Below are 20,009 nucleotides of genomic sequence, written 5' to 3'. Positions count from 1 at the left end.
TTTATTTCTCCGCTTCTTCTGTAACGCTTCACGTTTCCCACCTGTCAAAAAGAGGCTTGTCGCCACAGTCAAAAGCCTCCTGAAGATCTTTAACCAGGTTGGCTTGACCGGGCATTCGGAAGAGACCCTCCTCATCCAAGCCCCTCTCCCTGATGAAATCCACACATTGCTCCACCAGTAGCGGAGCTAGCCGAGGGCCAAACTTCTTCTCATACTGCACCGTGTCCTCTAATCGCTGTCCGAATATCCCTGTTGAAAAACAAACAAACAAAACATGATTCTGATGTCTAACAAGAGTGTGCGTTTTATTCTGGAGAGACAACTAAAGATGTGTTTATTCAAGCTTGACCTCCTCCAAACGGTGCCCAGATGACCCGCCGTATGGCCTTGACCCAGTCATCCATGTCTGTTTGGGAGTTGGCCATGAGCAGGAAGGATTCATGGCTGATCGGCGGGCGGTCCTTTTCTCCCGTTCCACCTGCAAACACACCCAACGGGTTCAAGATGCCCATATTTATTATTATTATTATTATTATTATAAACATAATGCACTCAATGGTACATAGAAATGTAAAATGTTTAATGTGTAAAAAAAAAAGAATAAAAACGGCACTAAACGGTCTTTCTGAATGTCACAAACAAACATCCTGGGACTTTTTCTCACCAGTAGATGGCACTACAGGACAAGCAATTTCATTGAGGAATTGCCCCCCCCCCGCCCCCCACCACATGTCAGCTTTCATTGATTTCAGATTGTGTCCTTACAAAGATAAACATTCAAGTATAAATAAATACATAAATTAAAAAAAAATGAATACATAGATAGAGAGAGACAGATAGATTGAGAGAGAGAGACAGATATATAGATAGAGTGAGAGACAGATATATATGTATATCGGGAGAGTGAGACAGATATAGAGAGATAGAGTGAGTGAGTGAGAGAGAGAGAGAGATATGTATAGTGAGTGACAGATATATATGTATATCGAGAGAGAGAGACAGAGATAGACCGTTCTGTAAACAGAGAAATACAGATATAGACAGAGACACAGACAGACAGGGAGATAGAGAGACAGTCAGAGAAAGAGACAGATAGACAGACAGAAAGATAGACAGAGAAACAGATAGAGAGACAGACAGACAAATAGATATATGTATATCTATATACTAAGTATATAGATACAGTATTACTGTATAGAGAGCGATAGAGAGAAATAGAAAGACAGTGATAGATAGATAGACAGAGATAGATAGACAGATACACAGATAGATAGATAGATAATACCATAATAAAATTGCTACAGATTATTTCACTAAAAACAAACACCATGCAAGACAACGAATGCAAGAAAAATAAAATTGGACAAAAAAAAACAATACTAATCCATTCTACACAAAAGAACATTTTGATGAAACAAAAACTGCTACTTTTTTATATAATAATCACGGGATAATGCTGCAACCACAGCCATGGAGTCCCATCATCCAGCAAAATGCTATTGTCACTAAGCTTAGCAAACTCACAGCATCCTGATCATCACACTTTTGAGATGCACTTGACATGGTCAATCCAACACATTTTCTTTTTTTTTTTTTGCCTCCAAGCTGAGCGTACGAGATATGGATTGGCACCACAGGCAGCCCCTGCACAGCTGAGATAACTTAAAATGAGACTCCAAATGTAAAAGCGAAAGACTCAGACGTTAAGGAGCCTGCATATCTTTTGATTCCACGCCGCAGATAGCCAGCACAAAATCAATCAGGACACCAAAAACCACAATGGCATCTCAGCCCGAAGTGAATGAATGGAAATAAAGTACAAAGATCACCGTCGAAGAAAATGAAGATAAGAGCTCTGGCAGGCTTTGGAGACAATTTCAACGGACAGTTAGGACGGCGGAAAAAAATCATTGGCACCGTCCTTCCCTCTCTCGAGGACTTGCACACTGCAAGAATCGAAACTAGGGCGCGGAATATCCTAATGCACCCTTCGCACCCTGCCCACCACCTTTTCCAGCTAGTCCCCGCAGGTACCAAATCCAGCCGACATTTAAACAGCTTCTTCCCACTTCGCCATAAACTCTCTAAACAGTCACCGGAATATAACTGTATAGTGCCTATTTCCAATTTTTCAATGATGATACTAGTGCAGCGTCTTCTACCAGAGACAAATTCCTTGTGTTTTCTACATACTTGCCAATACAGATGATTTTTTTCCCCCGTTACCTTGTAGATGTTGCTTCAGTGTCTCCGGTTTACAGCAAACCGGTCCCATATCTGCGCCAACACGTCACACCAGAACCGGTACCGGCTCCGGGTCTCCCTTTGCAGCTAAACCCGGCAAGCATGGAGCGTCTTGATCTCCGCCTGCGAGCTGCAAAGGCGGCATGCTCGCCGACAAAAAGGAACGGAATCCAGTCCTTCTCCTAAAAGCACGTCTCGCCTCTTTTCTTGACCCGATTTCACCCCGTCTCGCCTATTGAACATTTTGGGCAGCAGGTTCTTTCCCTGAGCCCCCCTGGGGGCGAAGTAAATCCCTCAAGGGGGAGTGGGATGAGTCTCTCTCTATTTCTCTCTCAGTCTGTGTCACTTGTGTGCTGGAAGGTGGGCTGTCCTCCAATCTATGCCAAATAAACTTGTGCGCACACAGTAAAACAAAAAAAAAAAAGGGGGGGGGGGAGAGGGTGTAGTGCCAATCAATGACTATGAGACTCACTTTGCACAGATTTTCGGCTCTTCTGTGCTGACTATTTTGCATAATGCAAATTACTTTGGAGGAATTTGCCCTTTTTTTTTCCAGGAGCACGTTGATGGGATCACCAACTCACATTTGAAGTGTCATGTTACTTGTGATTCGTAATCATAATAACAACAACAACAACAAGAATAATAAAAAGACAAATACAAAAATATAAATAAAATGCAAATAATAAACATAAAAAAACAAATTAAATAAACAAAACAACAAAAAAATACAAATAATAATAAAAATAAGATAGGAACAATAAGAAGAAAAAGAATAAGAAGAAAAAGAAAAAGGAGAAGAAAAAGAAGAAAAAATATAGAATACTACTACTACTACTACTAATAATAATAATAATTATTATTATTATTGTAATAATAGTAATAATAATAACAATAACAACAACAACAATAATAATTATAAAATACAAATAAAAATAAAAAAATACAAATAAAAACATAAAAAAAATAAAACTAAACAAAAAATAAATAAAATAAATAAAAATAATAATAATAAGGATAATAAGAAGAAAAAGAATAATATGATGAAAAAGAAAAAAAGAATGAGAAAAAGAGGAGGAAAAACAAAAAATATAATAGCAAAATAGTAATAATATTAATTAGTAATAATAGTAGTAATAGTAATAATAACAACAACAATAATTATAAAATACAAATAAAAATACAAAAATACAAATAAAAACAAAAAAATTAAAACAACTAAACAAAAAAAATAAAATAAATAAAAATAAGAATCATAAGAAGAAAAAGAATAATATGATGAAAACGAATAAGAAAAAAAGGAAGAAAAACAAAAAATATAATAATAATCATAATAGCAAAATAGTAATAATATTAATTAGTAATAATAGCAATAACAGTTGAGTGAATGCTGGCGCATGTGACTGCCGCTGCTCACAAGCAGAAAAAAATATCCTGTGCCTGTAAAGTGTCCTTGAGAGTTTTAAAAGGCGCTCATAAATGAAATGTATTATTATTATTAATAGTAATAATAAGGCCAAGAACAAGAATAAGAATAAGAAAAAGAATAATCATAAGGAGAAAAATACATTTGATTTATTAGCGCCTTTCAAAGCTCTCAAGGACACTTTAGGTGTGAGCATGTATCCGATTGGAAAACATTCAATTATTTGTGGTCTATTTTGGTAGGCGGGTATGGACGTGGAAGGCATCGCACCGTCTTCCGAGTTATGTAAGGTCGTTGTTCTTAGTGACCTTGGAAAGGTCAAAATAAGGCATTTGGTCCGACAAAAGAAATAAAAGAAAAATGATGTGCTGAATTGGTTTAGAAATGAACGAGCGGCCATTTGAAATTTGCCTGGTGACTGTCACTGAAGGCATAAAGGGGGGCAATGAAAACGCGTCCAAATGCATCGGCGCTTTGGATCAATCTCCGCAAGATGACTTTTCAAGTGAAGGGGGTGAGGGGGGGGGGGAGGCCGCGGCAAAAAGCTCATTGGAGTTCGCACCCTTCCGCAACGTTGACCGGCCGTAAACTAAACACACAGGAGTCTCGCAAGATGGTCATCCATTCCAAACACAAGGAGAGGTGCTCCCCACCCCTCCCCCTGAGCAACCACAGGGACAGACAGCACATGGTCTGATTAGAACTTGCTCATTACTTTAAAATCATCAAAAAATAAAATGTAGAATTTGCCACCGTTGATATTAGAACTCTGATACGCGCAAACAGCGCCACCTGTTGGTCGACGTCATGAAAATCTTACATGGCACGATCTCAAAAAGATGTCTCCCTGGTTCATCCGGGTTGGCGGTGAGCTCGTTCACCTGGCAGGCCTGCAGTGGGATGCAGCCCTGAAATCCACAAAAAAAAAGATTATTTATCGATTATTAATTGATATAAACTAGATTTTTTTAAACCACATAAATGATCAAAATACACAATCAAGATCAATCCCCATTGAAGTGTGACAAATCAGGTGAGCTGTGAAAAGATGCCAGCGTGTGGGAATCCGCTGACTGACATTAGTAACCATGGCAACCAATCAAAGAGGCGGGTGCTGGTTAAGTGTTGGGGGTGTGGTGGAGGATCCCTTGGGGTGGGGGGGGGGTAGTGTGCTGAAAAATCAATGCAATTCGAATGCAAGCTGTGATGAAGGGGAAGTCTGTGGACATGGCCCCGTAGAATAGAGACAAAGACGTCATCCTATGTCTTTGTACGTGTGTGTGTGTGTGTGTGGGGGGGGGGGGCACCTATTAAAAAAAACATCCGTCATCCACAATTAAAAAAAAAAATCTATACAAGTCAAGGTTTCAGTCAGGAATTCACAGTGATGATGATGATGATGTTTAAAATGGCGTCTCTAATGAAGATGGACCCCTGCTGTCTATTTCTACTATCGGATGACATCATCATGTTAGCCCCCATTGTAAACCGATTCGGCTAACCTGCTACAATCCCCCGAGCAAGTGACACACCCACTGCATTACTCATAAGTGGTTATTAAAGAGGGAAAGGATGAGTCAGCGCCCGTGGTCACAAAAGGTGTCTTCAATTGAGAAAGGAATTGAATCAATTACGGTGTTTTTTTTTTACCCCCCTTATCAATATTTTTAGGTTGATTTAGGCACTAATGGAAAGGGAAACCAAGCGCTCTGCTGCGTGTGCTAGCAGCACTTAAACTAGAACCGCCAGTCTAGGCTGTCTCGAGCCATGATGGTCATACCTTGTTCTTAAGCGACATTATTGACAGTACAATACAATACAATTTTAGCGTCTGCAATGGGCAGCGTTTTCACAGCCCCGCTTTGTTTAGCGGAAAGGTCGGTGCTGTTGGACGGATAGATTCATGGCTTGAGGAGCCCGCGATGAGAAGAAAGGAGCGTCAGCGCGGAGCGCCGATACGTATGTGGATTTGCCGCGGCTTGGAATTGAAGCGGAATTACACGGGGCAGGAGATATGAGACCATCTCGTTTGGTCAATGGATGCTACAGCATTGTGTTTGCTTTGAACATTTAGCTTGTACTACACGAGCACATTACACTGTGAATGATCCACTGGCGAAAAGGAGGCTTTGATCCTCTCCACTTGCATCTAGAACTGCTTCACACAACAAAGAGAGTGTAGAAAGTGCTTAAGATTGAATGACTGTCTGTATCTTTTGTGTTGTGTCACATTACTTGTTAGTTTTTATTTTATTGTTGTTTTGACTTCAAGATGGCGCTGTGAGAGTGGCTGCCTTTTCAGCAGCTCCTGTATTTTATTTTTCTACTTCTTCCTTTCCTTTACACTTACTTTCATCACTTTGCTGCTGTGAAATGTCAATTTCTCCACTGCAAGACTAATAAAGGCTAATCCAATGCAATAATACACATTTGTCCGCGACTGGTCATTTTATTGGCTTGCTAGCTAGCTTTCAATCTATTTGTTTTATTATTCTATTTGAGTTACTTCCGGGTTGAGGGAACGTTGGCGCGTGTGGCTGCCACTGCCCACCCACGGAAAAACTTATCCTGTGACTGTAAAGTGACCTTGAGAGTTTCGAAAGGCGCTTATAAATGAAATGTATTATTATCATTATCATTATTATGATACCAACTCTGAATTATTTCACAAATTTGAAGCCTGGCATGGCAATTAAAAAAAATCTAATTTCACAATAGTATGTTCAAATTACAAGACGGTTAACAGCTTCAACGTTCGCAATTACCTGCGGTTTGGTTTCGTCTTCGTCCTTGTAGAAATCGAGCTGCTCGGAGCGTAGCACGAACCAGCGCAGTTGCCAATTTTTCATGATGCTGCGCTGTTTCTTCAACCAGCCGGCCTTTAGGGCCCCCTCCTGGAGGCTGGGCGAGGCTGGCTGGCAAGAACCCCGCGCCACTTCGCCCATCACCATGCTCTTGGACCTGGCTGCAGATACATTTGTATTTTTAGTGGATGCACAATCGTATAGTTGGCAAAGTGTATTTTAGCACAAGCACAGGGCGAAGGAAAAAAAATGACTTTTTAAGTTTTTATACAATACATGCATATGGTAATATCGTGATACCTAAGCTTACGAACACTTTAGCTCACGGACGTTTCACTTTACGAACATTAAATTCGCGAGAATACAATCTTCCGAACTAGTTTTCGGCGGACAACCAAACCGCAGTGGACTAGTTTTCCACCCCCCCTTTGAGTGCAGACGTGGTTTGCTATCGAGTGGAGTACTTTTGCTATGATGGGACCGAAAAAGACCCCACCACAGGCTAGTGTTAACTCGAAGAGGATAAAAAAGAAAATGACGGTCGAGCAGAATAAGGAGATCATCGAAAAACATGAACGAGGTGTGCGTTTGCGTGACTTAGCGTCCCCGTACCGGTATGCTAAGTCGACCATTGCTACATGTGCTTAAGCGTGTTTCTGTGTTTTCTAAGTAACGGTCTCAGGCAATAGAAGAAGTTGATTTTGATTAACGAAAAGCAGCTAACAGGGGACAGTGTGAGTGAGGGTATTATCATCGAGAAAGCACGGCAACTTCACTCGGATATCATGAGGAGGCAACTACATCAACGACTTTATTATAGTGTAGTTTATTTCTTGAATTACAATCCAATAGCAAGTTTATTATACATAAAATAAGGTATATTTTGTGTATTTCGGCTTATTTAGTTGAAAATTATGTTTTATGGGGACCTGGGAACAGATTATTCTCATTTTTAATGATTTATTATGGGAAATAAATGTTTGGCAGACGAACTTTCTGCCTTACTCCCACTTTCTGGGAACCAATTAAGTTCGTAAGCTGAGGTATTACTGTATTTTTGTCCATTGTATAGAACACCCGTTTGGTAATAAAAAAAGAAAAAAATGCATTCTGTAAATCACAATTTCAAATGTGGTTGATTGTAGTTGTTTAATTTACCATCTGTCGGGCAAGAAAAGTAATACATTAAAAGGCTAAAAAAAAGTCATACATTTAAAAAATAAATTAAAATGAACAAACGCAGGCTCGTCAACGACTGAATTGAAAAAGATTAGACAACTCCATTATCCATCTTGGCCTGTTGCCCTAACGCCCCCCCCCCATCCTTTGCTCCTCTATTTCATTTTCACCCGTTCGGTGTTATATTTCATTGTGTATGCTGCTCATCACTCAGGAACACACAACCTTCTTGCCCCCGAGCCAGAACACCTCAAGATGAGATACAGAGGCAGCGCGGGGCACAAATATGAATTGAACACAAATAATGTGATGGGGGGGGGGGGGGGGGGATCACTCCTACAAAACACACAGGCTCTTGTAGCCTGGGGTGACATGGATTGAACCCCCCACCCCCAGCCGCCCCGTCTTCCATTTGAAAGGTCCTTGGGAGAGACTTATTGTCTCGCCACGAGCCAAAAAGAAAAGCAAAACAGCTATGGCTGGAGATAATAGGACCACGTGGGACCGACTGATTCATTCGCAACAAATGCGCGAAACCTGAGCTGCGGTTTAAAAAAACCAAAAGGGATCGGACCGTATACCCGTGTCACCAATACGACATCCGTCTTTCCGCGGTTGGAGAGAACACCCGTTGGCCTTATCTTGAAAGACGTTCATGACAGCGGTAGGGGGGGGGGGAGGGGTCTAGAGTGCAAGGACATTTGGCCGCCAACTGGACCAGATGGATTTATGGGACGCAGGTACGACCTCCTGGCAGGCTACGCAAACATGGCGATGCTATTTAATGATCATGAATAATTGACACGATTCGACTGGGACGATGAGCTCCATTTGGTTGTGTGCGCGGAGATGATCAATGTTGCAGGGGCGATGAAGTAATGATCAATTCTCTTTGATTGTCTTTTTTTTTCTTGTTGCTTGATAGAATTTTTCTTTGCTATGTTCTATTTGAGCCTGCATTTAAACACCCGTAACAGAAAGCGTTATGAGTCAAATAATGTTTTTCTCCTCTTTTCTTTCTTTGTTTTCATTGTATTATATTATAAAAATAGTTACACCATTATAATAACACTAAAATAATCATACTAATACAATAATAATAATAATAATAATAATAATAATAATAATAAAATGTAATTATAAGCACCTTTCAAAACTTTCAAGGTCATTTTACAGTCACAGGATGAGTTTTTCTGTGGGTGAGCAGCGGCAGAAACACGCGTCAGCGTTCACTCAACCCGGACGTAACTCAAAAAGATATAAAGCGAGCTAGCTAGCTAATAGATAGCTAATAGATAGCCAGCGAGAAAGCTAGTCAGCTAGATAGCCATATAGCTAATAGAGAGCTAGCAAAATAGCCAGTTGGCCAGATAGCCAATACGTAGCAAATAGATAGCAAGTAGATAGCTAGCTAGCCAGCTAGACAGCCATATAGCTAATAGAGAGCTAGCGAGATAGCTAGCCAGCCAGATAGCCAATACATAGAAAATAGATAGCAAGTGGATAGCTAGCTGGCCAGCTAGACAGCCTTGTAGCTAATAGAGAGCTAGCGAGATAGCTAGCCAGCCAACCAGAGAACCAGCTAAACAGCTGGATCGCGAGATAAATAAAAAGAAGAGAAGAGAGGAAAAAAAGAAATAAGAAATGATAGTTACAGTGATATTATTGAAAAGATTACTTGTCCTTACATGAGATTTTTCTTATTTTAAAATGGAACTACTCCAGCGTATTAACAAATGAGCTGTATGCTACTTTGTTTTCATTGACTGTATGGACCTGCGCAATCATAATAAACTGTAAATTGAAAAAAAAAAAATTGATAACCTCTCGTTTTTCCCCAAAAAGCACATAACCATCACATGTAATCAATAAAATGAAGCTCCATTGTTATTTTTCACGCTAATGGCGCTTATCCCTCCATGAGTCTTATTTAGATGCGGTCTAGTTAGCTTTGTTGTGGCGCCGATCTTCGGTTCATTAACGTTTAGGCACAAATCGGCACCTGGATAAAAAAATGGAGGATGAATGGAGCTTCAAGGGTGACAGGGAGCTATCGACCTTTGGATTCAAGGTCAACTGTGTTAAAAGAGATAAATCAGTTACAAAAAAATCTGGATTCATATTTTCATTTCTTTCAAAAAAAATATTCCGGCATTAAACAAATGAGCTGCATGTGAGTGGAACACACACACACACAGACGTCTGTGATTCACACTTGAGTCACAGATTTTTTTTGGTGGGTCTAAAAAGTGCCAAAAGCTCCAATTTGAACCTCATGCTGATGAAGATTCCGACTTTCCATGGCTCAGGGGGGAGCCAGCCATGGCCAATTTGTCTAAACTGAAAGCATGATTAGCATTTGTCACAAATTACATTTTAGGGAAGGGCGAGGGGGGGGGGGGAACAGCAAGAGGCTTTGCATAATTTTGTTTTCCAGGACCAGTCAGTTTGGGCGCCCACGTGTAAAGCCGACAGTACACTCAGGTACCCATGGGAGGATAATCTTTGGATTTACTGATCCATTCTCCAGGAGGACAGACATGTTTTCAAGTCAAAATCTCAGGGGTATAAAAACAGTACCCTGGAGGATACCATTCTTGCCACTCTGACTGTACCTGCATGGAAAAACACAGCTATTATATTTTGTGTAAATTTCCTCTTGGGGATGCTTTCAAGGCCCAAGTACATCTGAGAATATTAACTCATTCACTGCACCGGACAATGTGCAATGTGCGGACGTGTCCACTCCAGTGCCAGGGTTTTTGTCATTTTCACTCAAATTGCAGGACCTATGAAAGATTAAGTTTTAGGACTACATAAACATTCCATGCAGCGTAAGAAATTTTACACTCTCTTCTTAAATCAGAAAAAAAGAGTTAATTGCTAAGTTATATGGATCTGGAGTTATCTGAGATTGAAATGGGGGCGGCTGTACACAATACAACACAATACAATGCAAAACAATACAATACAATACAATACATACATATTGACTTATATAGCGCTTTAGCAACAGCTGTAACAAGGTGCTAACATGGACAAAAGGTAAAAACTGCACCCTCGTAGGAGGGAAAAACATTGCCGGAGGTCTGACCAGTGCTTGATCCGCACCCCCAAAGCAAGAAAAAACAAAATGGCGTTCCACATCATGCTTTTCAATTCCGGAATAAATTTGGGAATGGCAGTGAATGTGTTAAATACGCAAGCCATGCTAGCAATTTCCAATCAGGGAATGTTGTTAGCTGCATATATGGGATTGTTTTTTTTTTTTGTGCAAAACGCTTTCACTTTACTTAGCAATCTGATATTGTTGTGAAAATATCAAAATAATATTCTATCATATTCACCGTAGTGTATGACTTCCTCTTTGGGTGGTCATGAATACAGTTGGAGGCGACACCAGGTTTTTACTATGTCCGACACGTCCCATCAAAGCTATACATCTACTAGCATTTCACACCCAAGGATGCGCAGGCATGCCTTGAGGAATTTAATTCCATTAATCCAGTCGTTGGGTGATGATTGATGACGGGCATAAGTTTCAGGTGCATCAGCGCGGAACTTGCGGTTAAGCCTACCGCTGCTGATAAATTACTCGGCTGGTTTGTGTGTTTGCATTTAAATCTACGAGCAGAAGACACACTGCGGGGTGAGCGGGGGGGTTAAATCATCTCGCGCTTCTATGTGGAACCCAAAGTGAAATGGATGCAGCGGGATGTGCCTTTTCGCATCATGTTAGGTCCACGTGTAGATGGGAGTATGGCAATGGAGGCGTAGCCGCATCCGGTATTCATGCGGAATATCAACGCTACTATGTCGCCACTGATTTTGATCGTAAAACCATGGCAACGCACATCAAGCAGATGCTGGAGGAGATGGAAGCAGCTTATATGCAGGCAATCAACCCCTTCACTACCATTCATGAATGTATTGGGAATTGAAAATATGACAGAGCGCCATTCCCGAATTTGTTCAGGTTTTGTTTATTTATGCTTGGGTGCTGATAAAGCGCTGGCCTGGGCCTCTGGCAATGTTTTTTTTCTTTTCCACAAGGGGGAAACATTTTCCTTTGTTTTCCATGTTTTTCCAGCTTCGGCTGTTTTTAAAGCGCCGACACGCATGTGGAACTGTCGCGGCTTGGAATTGAAGCGGATGCAGAACGCACTTAAGATGGAATGACTTTCTGTGTCCTTTTTGTTCAGTTTGTTTTGGTCTTGTACTTAAACATCAAATAGTATATGCTGAAAGTTGTAAGCTTGCACAACTGTCCATGTTTTTATGTTACTGTTGTCTTTATTATTTTGCTTTACGTTGACTATTATGTAAAGCGCTTTGTTACGGGTGCAGCTGTTGTGAAAGCGCTACATATATTAGGATGTATTGTATTGTATTGAAACCAATAGGTATTTATTGCATTGTATTTTGGACAGCCGCCCTCATTTCAAGCTCATATAACTCCAGATCCATATAATTTAGGAATTAACTCTTTTTTTTTTTCCTGATGAAAGAAGAGAGTCTAAGGTTTCTAACGCTGTATTGAATGTTTATGTAGTCCTAAAACACAATATTCCGTGGGTCCTTGGATTTCAAGTGACAATGACAAAAACCCTGGCACTGGAGCGGACATATTTTTCCACGTCTGGTAGTGAATGAGTTAAAACAGTGACAGGAACGCTACATTTTGTTCAAAGTGGAATATTTTAGACATTTTCTGCCAATGGTTTGACCCAGCACTACTCGTACCGATGACTTATTGATTGGTCACCGGGTTATCAGTCTGGTATCAAAATGAATCGTGATTTTAACACCACCTTTTTCCTCATATTTAACACCTCAATTAGCGACAAGATCATGCAACCTCTCAACAATTTCGGGGACGGATATAAAAATGCAAAACTTAACACACACACACATTATCATAATCGTAACGCTAGTAGCTAAAATGGCAATTTGTAAAACACACATGACCAATGCCTATTGTCTGGTAATTTATGCAAATACATGGTTGAATCCTCTTTTAGGAGCAATTTCACGCCGCTCCAGGAGAGGATATCCGCATCGCCCATTATCGGGAGCTTTTCATTACATCTTAATCGCATCCAGATGAATAATTGGGAGTCGGGATGGATACCAAAGGAGACACGTGGACTTGGACACACATGTACGGCGAGGGTTTATGAACGCATCCTTTTTTTTTTTTTTACGAGTGCAAACACATCACAGGCTTCGCACACACGCACGCACGCATGTGTGTGTGTGCGACACCAGCTGACAGCCGAGAATGAAACTGGAGATGCTTCCCGACTGATTTTACGCCGGCATCTTAGCGCAGTTATAGAAGCTTTTAAACATTTGTTTTAATGTATATGTTTTTAACATTCGAAATGTTCTCATGTCACTCACCCAAAAGCGCCATTTTTGTTTAAAACAGTCAAAAAAAGGAGACTAAAGTATCCTTACCTCTTCTGGTCTGTCGGATCTTGGGACTCAGCATGGTTGTCATGGCTTGTCGGCACGCTCTCCTCTCGTCATGTTCGTGTACATCCAAGAGCCGCGCCCCTCGCCTGCGCCACCCTCAGCCTCTTCTTCCTCTCCTCTCTCTGACCTTCTGCAGTTGCAGTCACCGGCTGGGGGGTTGGGAAACACAAGGGGAGGGGAACGGGAACCAGATAAGAGGGAGGCGACTATGGATGGAGAGGAACTACCCTGTTTTGTTTTTTTGTCATGTTCCATGAACACGGCGAGTGGCCTCAACATCCCCCCCTTCTGTATTATTCATAGCGTGGCATCCGCCTCGGGTGGATGGAGCTTTTTGACTGGACCAGTCTATACATGATCAAATTTAATCCTGCTTTTAGGTTGCGGAGGTTTCAATGGTTTCTAATTGGAAAAGGAGGCGGGTCATGTGGCAGGTGTCAACACTATCCGACACCCCCCTGATTCATCCTCCTTCTTTATCATGTACTCTCGCTGTTTTAATAAGTTCATTTAGTCCGGGTTGATTTTCCCCTTTACTGTAAATTCGCTTTCGGGCATTCCAAAACCCGCGGAGAATAATATGATCTGGTATGGTTCCTATCCAGCTCTAGATGCAATGCAGACACATTTAAAATGCGGCGACACATTTAAAATGGGTTTGCGTTCCAGTTGTAAATATTTGGTAAGTCATTTTGTCATGTCGTCACTAGCCAAACTGGAAAGCGGACATAAAAAGTCAATCCTGCACCGTCACCCGCAAAGCAACACATTTTGGAATAATCCATGCTGTGAGTTCTTACAGGATAGCATGTTAGCCTCGTAAATGTTAGCGTGTCAATATATCTCCATGAATATCACCTTTAAAGTGTCTCATTTAACTCATTCACTGCCAGACGATGTGCAAAAATGAGTCTACTCCAGTGCCAGGGTTTTTGTCATTTTCACTCAAATTCCACAAAATATTGAGTTTCAGGGCTACATAAAAATGTGGAAGTGAAAAAATATTGGCAGAAGTCTGACCAGCGCTTTATCGGCACCCAAGCATGAAAACAACCCCGAATAAATTCGGGACTGACAGTGAATGAGTTAAATGGTTGAAAGTCAGAGTAAATGTAGCTTTTGTGGAGTTGAAATGGTGGGATGGGGAGGGTGACATTTGAGATTGTAATATTTCCATTTTTTCGCGCATTGAAACTACTGTATTCTCCCCCCCCCCCAAAAAAAAGCACCCTACACCTTAAAAAAGATCAAAACTGCAATGTCAGATGAAAAGAAACCTTATTCCTACTAACCTCTACTCAGCATTTTTTGGTGTGTTTGTGGTACGTTTACATTTACGGCTCCCAATCCGTTTTCTGGTGCTGTTGGAGGCGCAGCTGTGCCACAGCAGCCAGCCAACCAGTCGACATTGGATAATAGCCATAAGTCCTGCACTGCAATTGAATCAGAGCGGCCGCAGCTGCTCTTATTACAGAGCAAAGAGGGAAGGAGGAACTAAGAGGGTGTGTGTGTGTGTGTGTGTGTGTGTGTGTGTGTGTGTGTGGGTGGGTGCGTATGCGGGGTTAATACGTACATGCGCACGTGTTCCTTTTTTTGACGTCCATGGATCCCAAAAGCGTCTGAAATGAGGTGACACATGATATGACACACCCACACATGCGATGAGATCAAAAGATGGAAGATCACATGACCTGAAAGTGTCAAAAATGAGAAAAAAATACAATAAAAAAACAAGCTTTCAATGCCAGTTTGTGTTTTCCAAATGTGGGCACTCCCATCCAGGGTGTGGCATTGAACGTTGTTTGTGATTCTACCACCCAAGCATATGTTTTTATCCCCAGTGGAAATATTTGAGGGGGGGGGGGGGGGGAAACCATACAGCAAAAAGTCAACCCGTTCTCCATTTGCCACTGGATCCATCACTGAATTTGAGAGGACCTTTTGAAATATTGAAACACAGCGTGATTAAAATTTCATCGCGGCAGGGAGGGGTCCGGTGTTCAAACAGCACAGTTGGGGGGGGGGGATTTTTGAAGGTGCCGACTGTTGACTTTGCGTTATATATTGATTGGGGCATGCGGTGGGCCTTTTTACAGTCATCTGCTCCAGGACGAAAATACAACTGGACGTGTGATCTGATATTTATTCACTTTAGATAGCATTATGTGTCTATTTTGTTATGTAAAGGACAACCGACATCACATTTTTGTTTCCTAACTGACATCAGAAAAACGTTTTATAGCATCTAAAATACCCAAAACACGCAGTATCATATTTTTATTCAAATGCAAACACCAATAAAAATGACTTAAAGTGTCCAAAATCTGCAAAAAATTGAGCTGCGAATTGGGCATTTTCAGAAAGTCCCGCCCCCAGTTCGTGACGTCACGCCAAGACGTCTTGCATTGCTGGAGAATCAAAACAATGGCTTATGCTTTCTTGTTACACATCCAGTTATGAATATGATTCAAATAGTTCTGAAGAGAAAAGCATACATGTTTGCAATCGATTAAATACTTTTTTTCCGTGCCATTTTGAGGCAACATTCTGGGGAAATGTATCACCCAAAAAAAGAGGCACAAAATGGCGACCAACCTCCTGTGAGGAATTAATCGACCCGTTTCCACAGGCTGATAAATTCCTTATATTGAGCTTGGTCGCCCTCTTCTGGATCTTTTTGGTGCAACGCAACATTTTCAGACCAAACAAGCACAGCAAAATGCACTGACGTGATGTCAGGGGGATTCCTTCAGTGACGTCACGTACAGACTCGTCACCAACTCAAAAACAAGACTTCCGGAATATTCAGCGCGAGTCTTAAAACGTAAAATATAGTTATATGCGGTGGAGTCTATGTAAAATATGCTCAGTAGAAGTCATTTTACAAATTATGGACACAACTTGTCCGCAGACGTCGGTTGCCCTTTAAAGTGGTTTAAATTCATTGGGATGATTTAGCATGTGACTTATTTTGGTGTCTTGTGAACATCTGCACGTAAAATACAATCGCATTTACTCTATGTCGAAATAAGGCTGTAATATGAATCAACTTCCCCAATGGATGAAAGTTAAAAAGACAGCCGCATTTGCTTTTTAGACTCCACAGACTCCAATTAGCCTCTCAGCCGATAACGGGAAACAAAGCCAAGTTGTTGAAATTAATTTGATTCTATTTGCGGCGCACGGGCTTGGCTGAGGCGGTGGTTTTATTCATCCTGCCTGCTGCCCGTGTGTATTAAGGTGACTGACGCCGAGTGGGAGAAAGCCAAGCGAGGATGGAGAGCAGACTAATGGAATAGCTGAGTGGGGAAGCCACAAAAACACAGTCCATCCTGAGGTGTGTGGAGAGCTGTGAATTGATTTTCAATAGCAACAGCAGAGAGCTTGTATCCGGGAGCATCGTGCAGTCAGCATTCGATTGCCAAGGGAACCCCATCACCCACCAAAAAGGCGGCAGGGTCAACTAAGGTCTTTTGGTTTATTAGTGATTGGTAGTCCAGACGGAAGGTTTGGGATATTTGAGTTATTATGAGTTCTACATGAAAAAAAAAATCAAAGTACATGAAATTGGAAGTGGATTACGATCTACAAGCCCCTTGTCACGTTTCGCTGTCACAAAGGTCGCAGCTCAACTGAGTCAATACCGGACGGCTCGCATCCGAATGAATGCATCTGATGAGATCTTATTTCTGGCCGCTCAGCACTTCTTAGCTCAGCCATGTGGGTTTAAAAAAAAAACAAAAAACAGTGGGTTGAGGTTATTTGCACTTTTTCATGTCTTATCGACCGCTGGTGAGTCAAAATAAATTGGCATGAGGGGGAGGCTGAGGGTGAAGTTATTTAATTATTCATACAGATGGATATATATATCATTATATCAAGAAATTATTCTTAAATTCCAGATTTCGTTTTATATACGCATACATGCATATACGCATACAAGCATAAACGCACATGCATGCATATACATGCATATATGCACATACATGCATATACACACATTTATACATATACACATACTGTATATATACACACACACATACTGCATATATATACTGTATATATACACACATACTGCATATATATACTGTATATATACACACATATACTGTATATATACACACATATAATGTATATATACACACATATACTGCATATACTGTACACACATACTGCATATATACACACACATTGGATTGGATTTGACATTATACACACATGTACTGTATATATATATATATATATATATATATATATATATATATATATATATATATATATATATATATATATATATATATATACACACACACATATATACTGTATTTGTTATTTTTTTGCTTCAAGATGGCGCCGCGAGAGTGGCTGCCTTTCCAGCAGCTCCTGAATTTTATTTTTCTACTTCTTCCTTTCCTCTTCCTTTCATTACTTTGCTGCTGTGAAATGTACATTTCTCGACTGCAAGACGAATCAAGGTACTGTACATACAATCCAATTTATGAGCAAGACTTTGGAGCCCACTAGTGGACACAATTTGAATTTAATGTAGCTCGAAGGTTGGTTACTCTATCTGCAGAAAGAGGGCGGGGGAAAAAAATCAACAAAATACATTATTTACCCCCTAAATTGGTGTAGGATTTGAGCTAATTTTAAATACACGCATTTTAAAGGCGATGAAGAAGTGCCAAAGTGCAAAATTTATGACATATTGGACACATGGTATTAAGTAAAAATGTTGAATTAGTACAGTACATGCAATAAATGTCATTTTTGGTTTCAACAACATCACCAAAATAAATGATTACAAATAATATGACTCCTTAGTCTTATTTTTAATAAAGAGTTGGGCCTACTGCGGTGCAGTATTGTCAGTTTGGTCATGATATTGCTATGTAGCAAATTCCTACAGAGATTGCACATTGTCCTTCAATGTGTAAGTTGCGCTATGCACTTAGTACTTGATCAACCATTAGGCACTGAATTAGGTTGCAAAGCTTTTTGAGAGTACGGGAACAGTACTCCTGAACTATAGCTGCGCCATATTGCCACTACTGTGTTCAAAGCACGAAGGGTGTTGATACAGGTCTACAATTAAATAACCATCTCCAGTCATTGCACATGCCGTGCCGTGGCTTTTTTAATTTGTGCTGTTCCCTCCAGCTTTCCTTTGCCTGTTTTGCAATTTTTAAGGCAGTCTTTACAGAGGTCTCGTGCATGAGCCAGGTAAAACTTTCTTGGGATTGCAAGTTTCTTCTCGTCCGGGGGTGGAGGAAAGGGATTTCTGTCCAGGTTCACTTTTGTTACATGTGGGAGACTTGCGAGGCAATTTGGCACCTTGGAAAATTTGTTATCAGACAGCCCGAGATATAAGAGCTCCTTTAAGTTACCGATGGCTGTGGGGAGCATTTGAAGCTGGTTCATGCCCAGGTACAGCATTTGGAGGTTCTGGAGGAGGCCCAGCTGCTTGGGGACTTGCGGTAGACGGTTGTTGCATAAATTTAGAATGACCAGTTTCTTTAAGACGCCGATGGTTGGAGGGATCTGTTCCAGCTGCAGTCAAAAACAGAAATGTTTCTTTCTGATTGATTGACATGCCGTAAGCACTGGGATGATTCAGACCAACAAGTCACATGTGTTGTATTTGGGACGTTATCATTTGTTATTTATTATTTTATTTTCATTTGTTTTTGCTGTGAGTGAAGAATAAAGCTAATCAAGCACATAAATTCCACAGTGTACTCACGTAGTTGCTGTGCAGGTCCAAAATTTGGAGGTTGTTGAACTCAAGAAGAAAGTCAGGGAGGCTGACGATGAGGTTCCTGCTCAGGTACAATTCATCGATTCGAAACAACTTGTGGATGCTCGGTGGCACGGCGTCCAGTTCTTTGAAACTGAGATTGAGTCGCTGCCTGCCATCAGGTGTCGGCTGAATGCAATTCAGGGCCATGTTGGAGGTGAATGCAATGCTCCGTGGAATCACGGGTTTCTTTTTCTTTGTCTTCGGCATCTTTCTGCAAGGTCACGTTCAAGGCTGACTTTAACCTCTTATGTGCACTTATGTATTGAAGAGGTTTCTTACCAGCATGAGGTTGCTTTGCGATAAAGTCAGTATCATAAATTCAGCTGCCAAACTGCAAATAATGACAAAAAAAGTTCAACATACCTTTTTTCCAAAGTTGTATTTGTGTGCCTGACTCACCTGAACCTATGTTGCATTTGTTTTCTTGTGTCTCCGAGCGACTGTCGCAGGTTGCAAGGTTTCTATGTTGAAATGTAATCAAATGCCGTTATAAAATCGGACGCCATTAATGGGACGGTTATGTTGTTGAGTCAAAAAGGGTTCAATTCTGCAGATTGAAGAGGTCATCAAGTTTCCGCAGCACAATTTAAAAAAAGTTAGGAGCTTTAAATCAGACACCTTCTGTAGTTTCGTTGTATTACGTCATAATCCTGCGCACGCATCTCGTGCAGGTATTGTAAATGTTTTCAGAGCACGAAGATAAAAATAAAACGGACTTTAATGTGCATATGCACAACATTTTCGTTACTGTGCTTATATTATTCGGCTATTCACACTTAGAATAGTGTTTTTTTAATTGCTTCATAATTAGGAGATTGGACACAGCAGAACCGAACTTTAAAACAGTAGGAATAAATCAGAACTATTTTATTTTATTTTACTGTGACGCAGGGTTGGTGCTCGATCATGAATGAAATAAAATACAGTCATGATAAATTGAAAATCGTATCTTTTGACGTCATCATTTCAGGTCAAGTGACATTGGCAGTGACACAATGTCACCACTAGACGGCAATATAATGCACCAAATCACAGTTACTGTTTTTGTTGCATTTTCTTCCTATACATGCTGTGCAAG

The 20,009-nt window shown here is 40.7% G+C and overlaps 2 protein-coding genes across 2 annotated transcripts in view; both read right to left on the bottom strand.

Moving 5' to 3' along the window:
- The window catches only part of LOC148887169 (rho GTPase-activating protein 22-like), a 16,928-nt gene extending 2,372 nt beyond the window's left edge, over positions 1-14,556 (bottom strand). The window contains exons 1-6 of the mRNA XM_089015139.1: positions 14,424-14,556; positions 13,114-13,280; positions 6,436-6,635; positions 4,491-4,578; positions 350-478; positions 42-249 (exon numbers count right to left, since the gene is read on the bottom strand). Coding sequence (XP_088871265.1) covers positions 42-249; positions 350-478; positions 4,491-4,578; positions 6,436-6,635; positions 13,114-13,156 — 668 coding nt within the window. The 5' untranslated portion in view covers positions 13,157-13,280; positions 14,424-14,556. The remainder of the gene's footprint in view (positions 1-41; positions 250-349; positions 479-4,490; positions 4,579-6,435; positions 6,636-13,113; positions 13,281-14,423) is intronic.
- LOC148887168 (uncharacterized) lies at positions 13,838-20,009 on the bottom strand. Its single transcript, XM_089016210.1, has 5 exons — positions 19,331-20,009; positions 18,875-19,262; positions 18,519-18,681; positions 14,713-14,750; positions 13,838-13,846 (listed from the first exon to the last, which is right to left on the bottom strand). Exons 2-5 carry the CDS (start codon positions 19,136-19,138, stop codon positions 13,838-13,840), a joined length of 474 nt encoding a protein of 157 aa, XP_088872336.1. The 5' UTR covers positions 19,139-19,262; positions 19,331-20,009.

The sequence above is a fragment of the Hippocampus bargibanti genome, linkage group LG15 (genome assembly GCF_051943395.1).
Source record: "Hippocampus bargibanti isolate YZ-2025 linkage group LG15, ASM5194339v1, whole genome shotgun sequence".
NCBI lineage: Eukaryota > Metazoa > Chordata > Actinopteri > Syngnathiformes > Syngnathidae > Hippocampus > Hippocampus bargibanti.
The sequence above is the reverse complement of the archived record's forward strand: the minus strand, read 5'-3'. Positions and strand labels throughout refer to the sequence as shown.

What these genes read in the sequence shown, in the direction of transcription:
- LOC148887168 (XM_089016210.1), bottom strand. Translation starts at nt 19,138, where the DNA reads ATGCCGAAGACAAAGAAAAAGAAACCCGTGATTCCACGGAGCATTGCA. An exon ending in TGGACCTGCACAGCAACTAC is followed by an intron (nt 18,682 to 18,874) that starts GTGAGTACACTG and finishes TTTTGACTGCAG; the next exon opens with CTGGAACAGATCCCTCCAAC. An exon ending in AATGCTCCCCACAGCCATCG is followed by an intron (nt 14,751 to 18,518) that starts GTAACTTAAAGG and finishes ACCTCATTTCAG; the next exon opens with ACGCTTTTGGGATCCATGGA.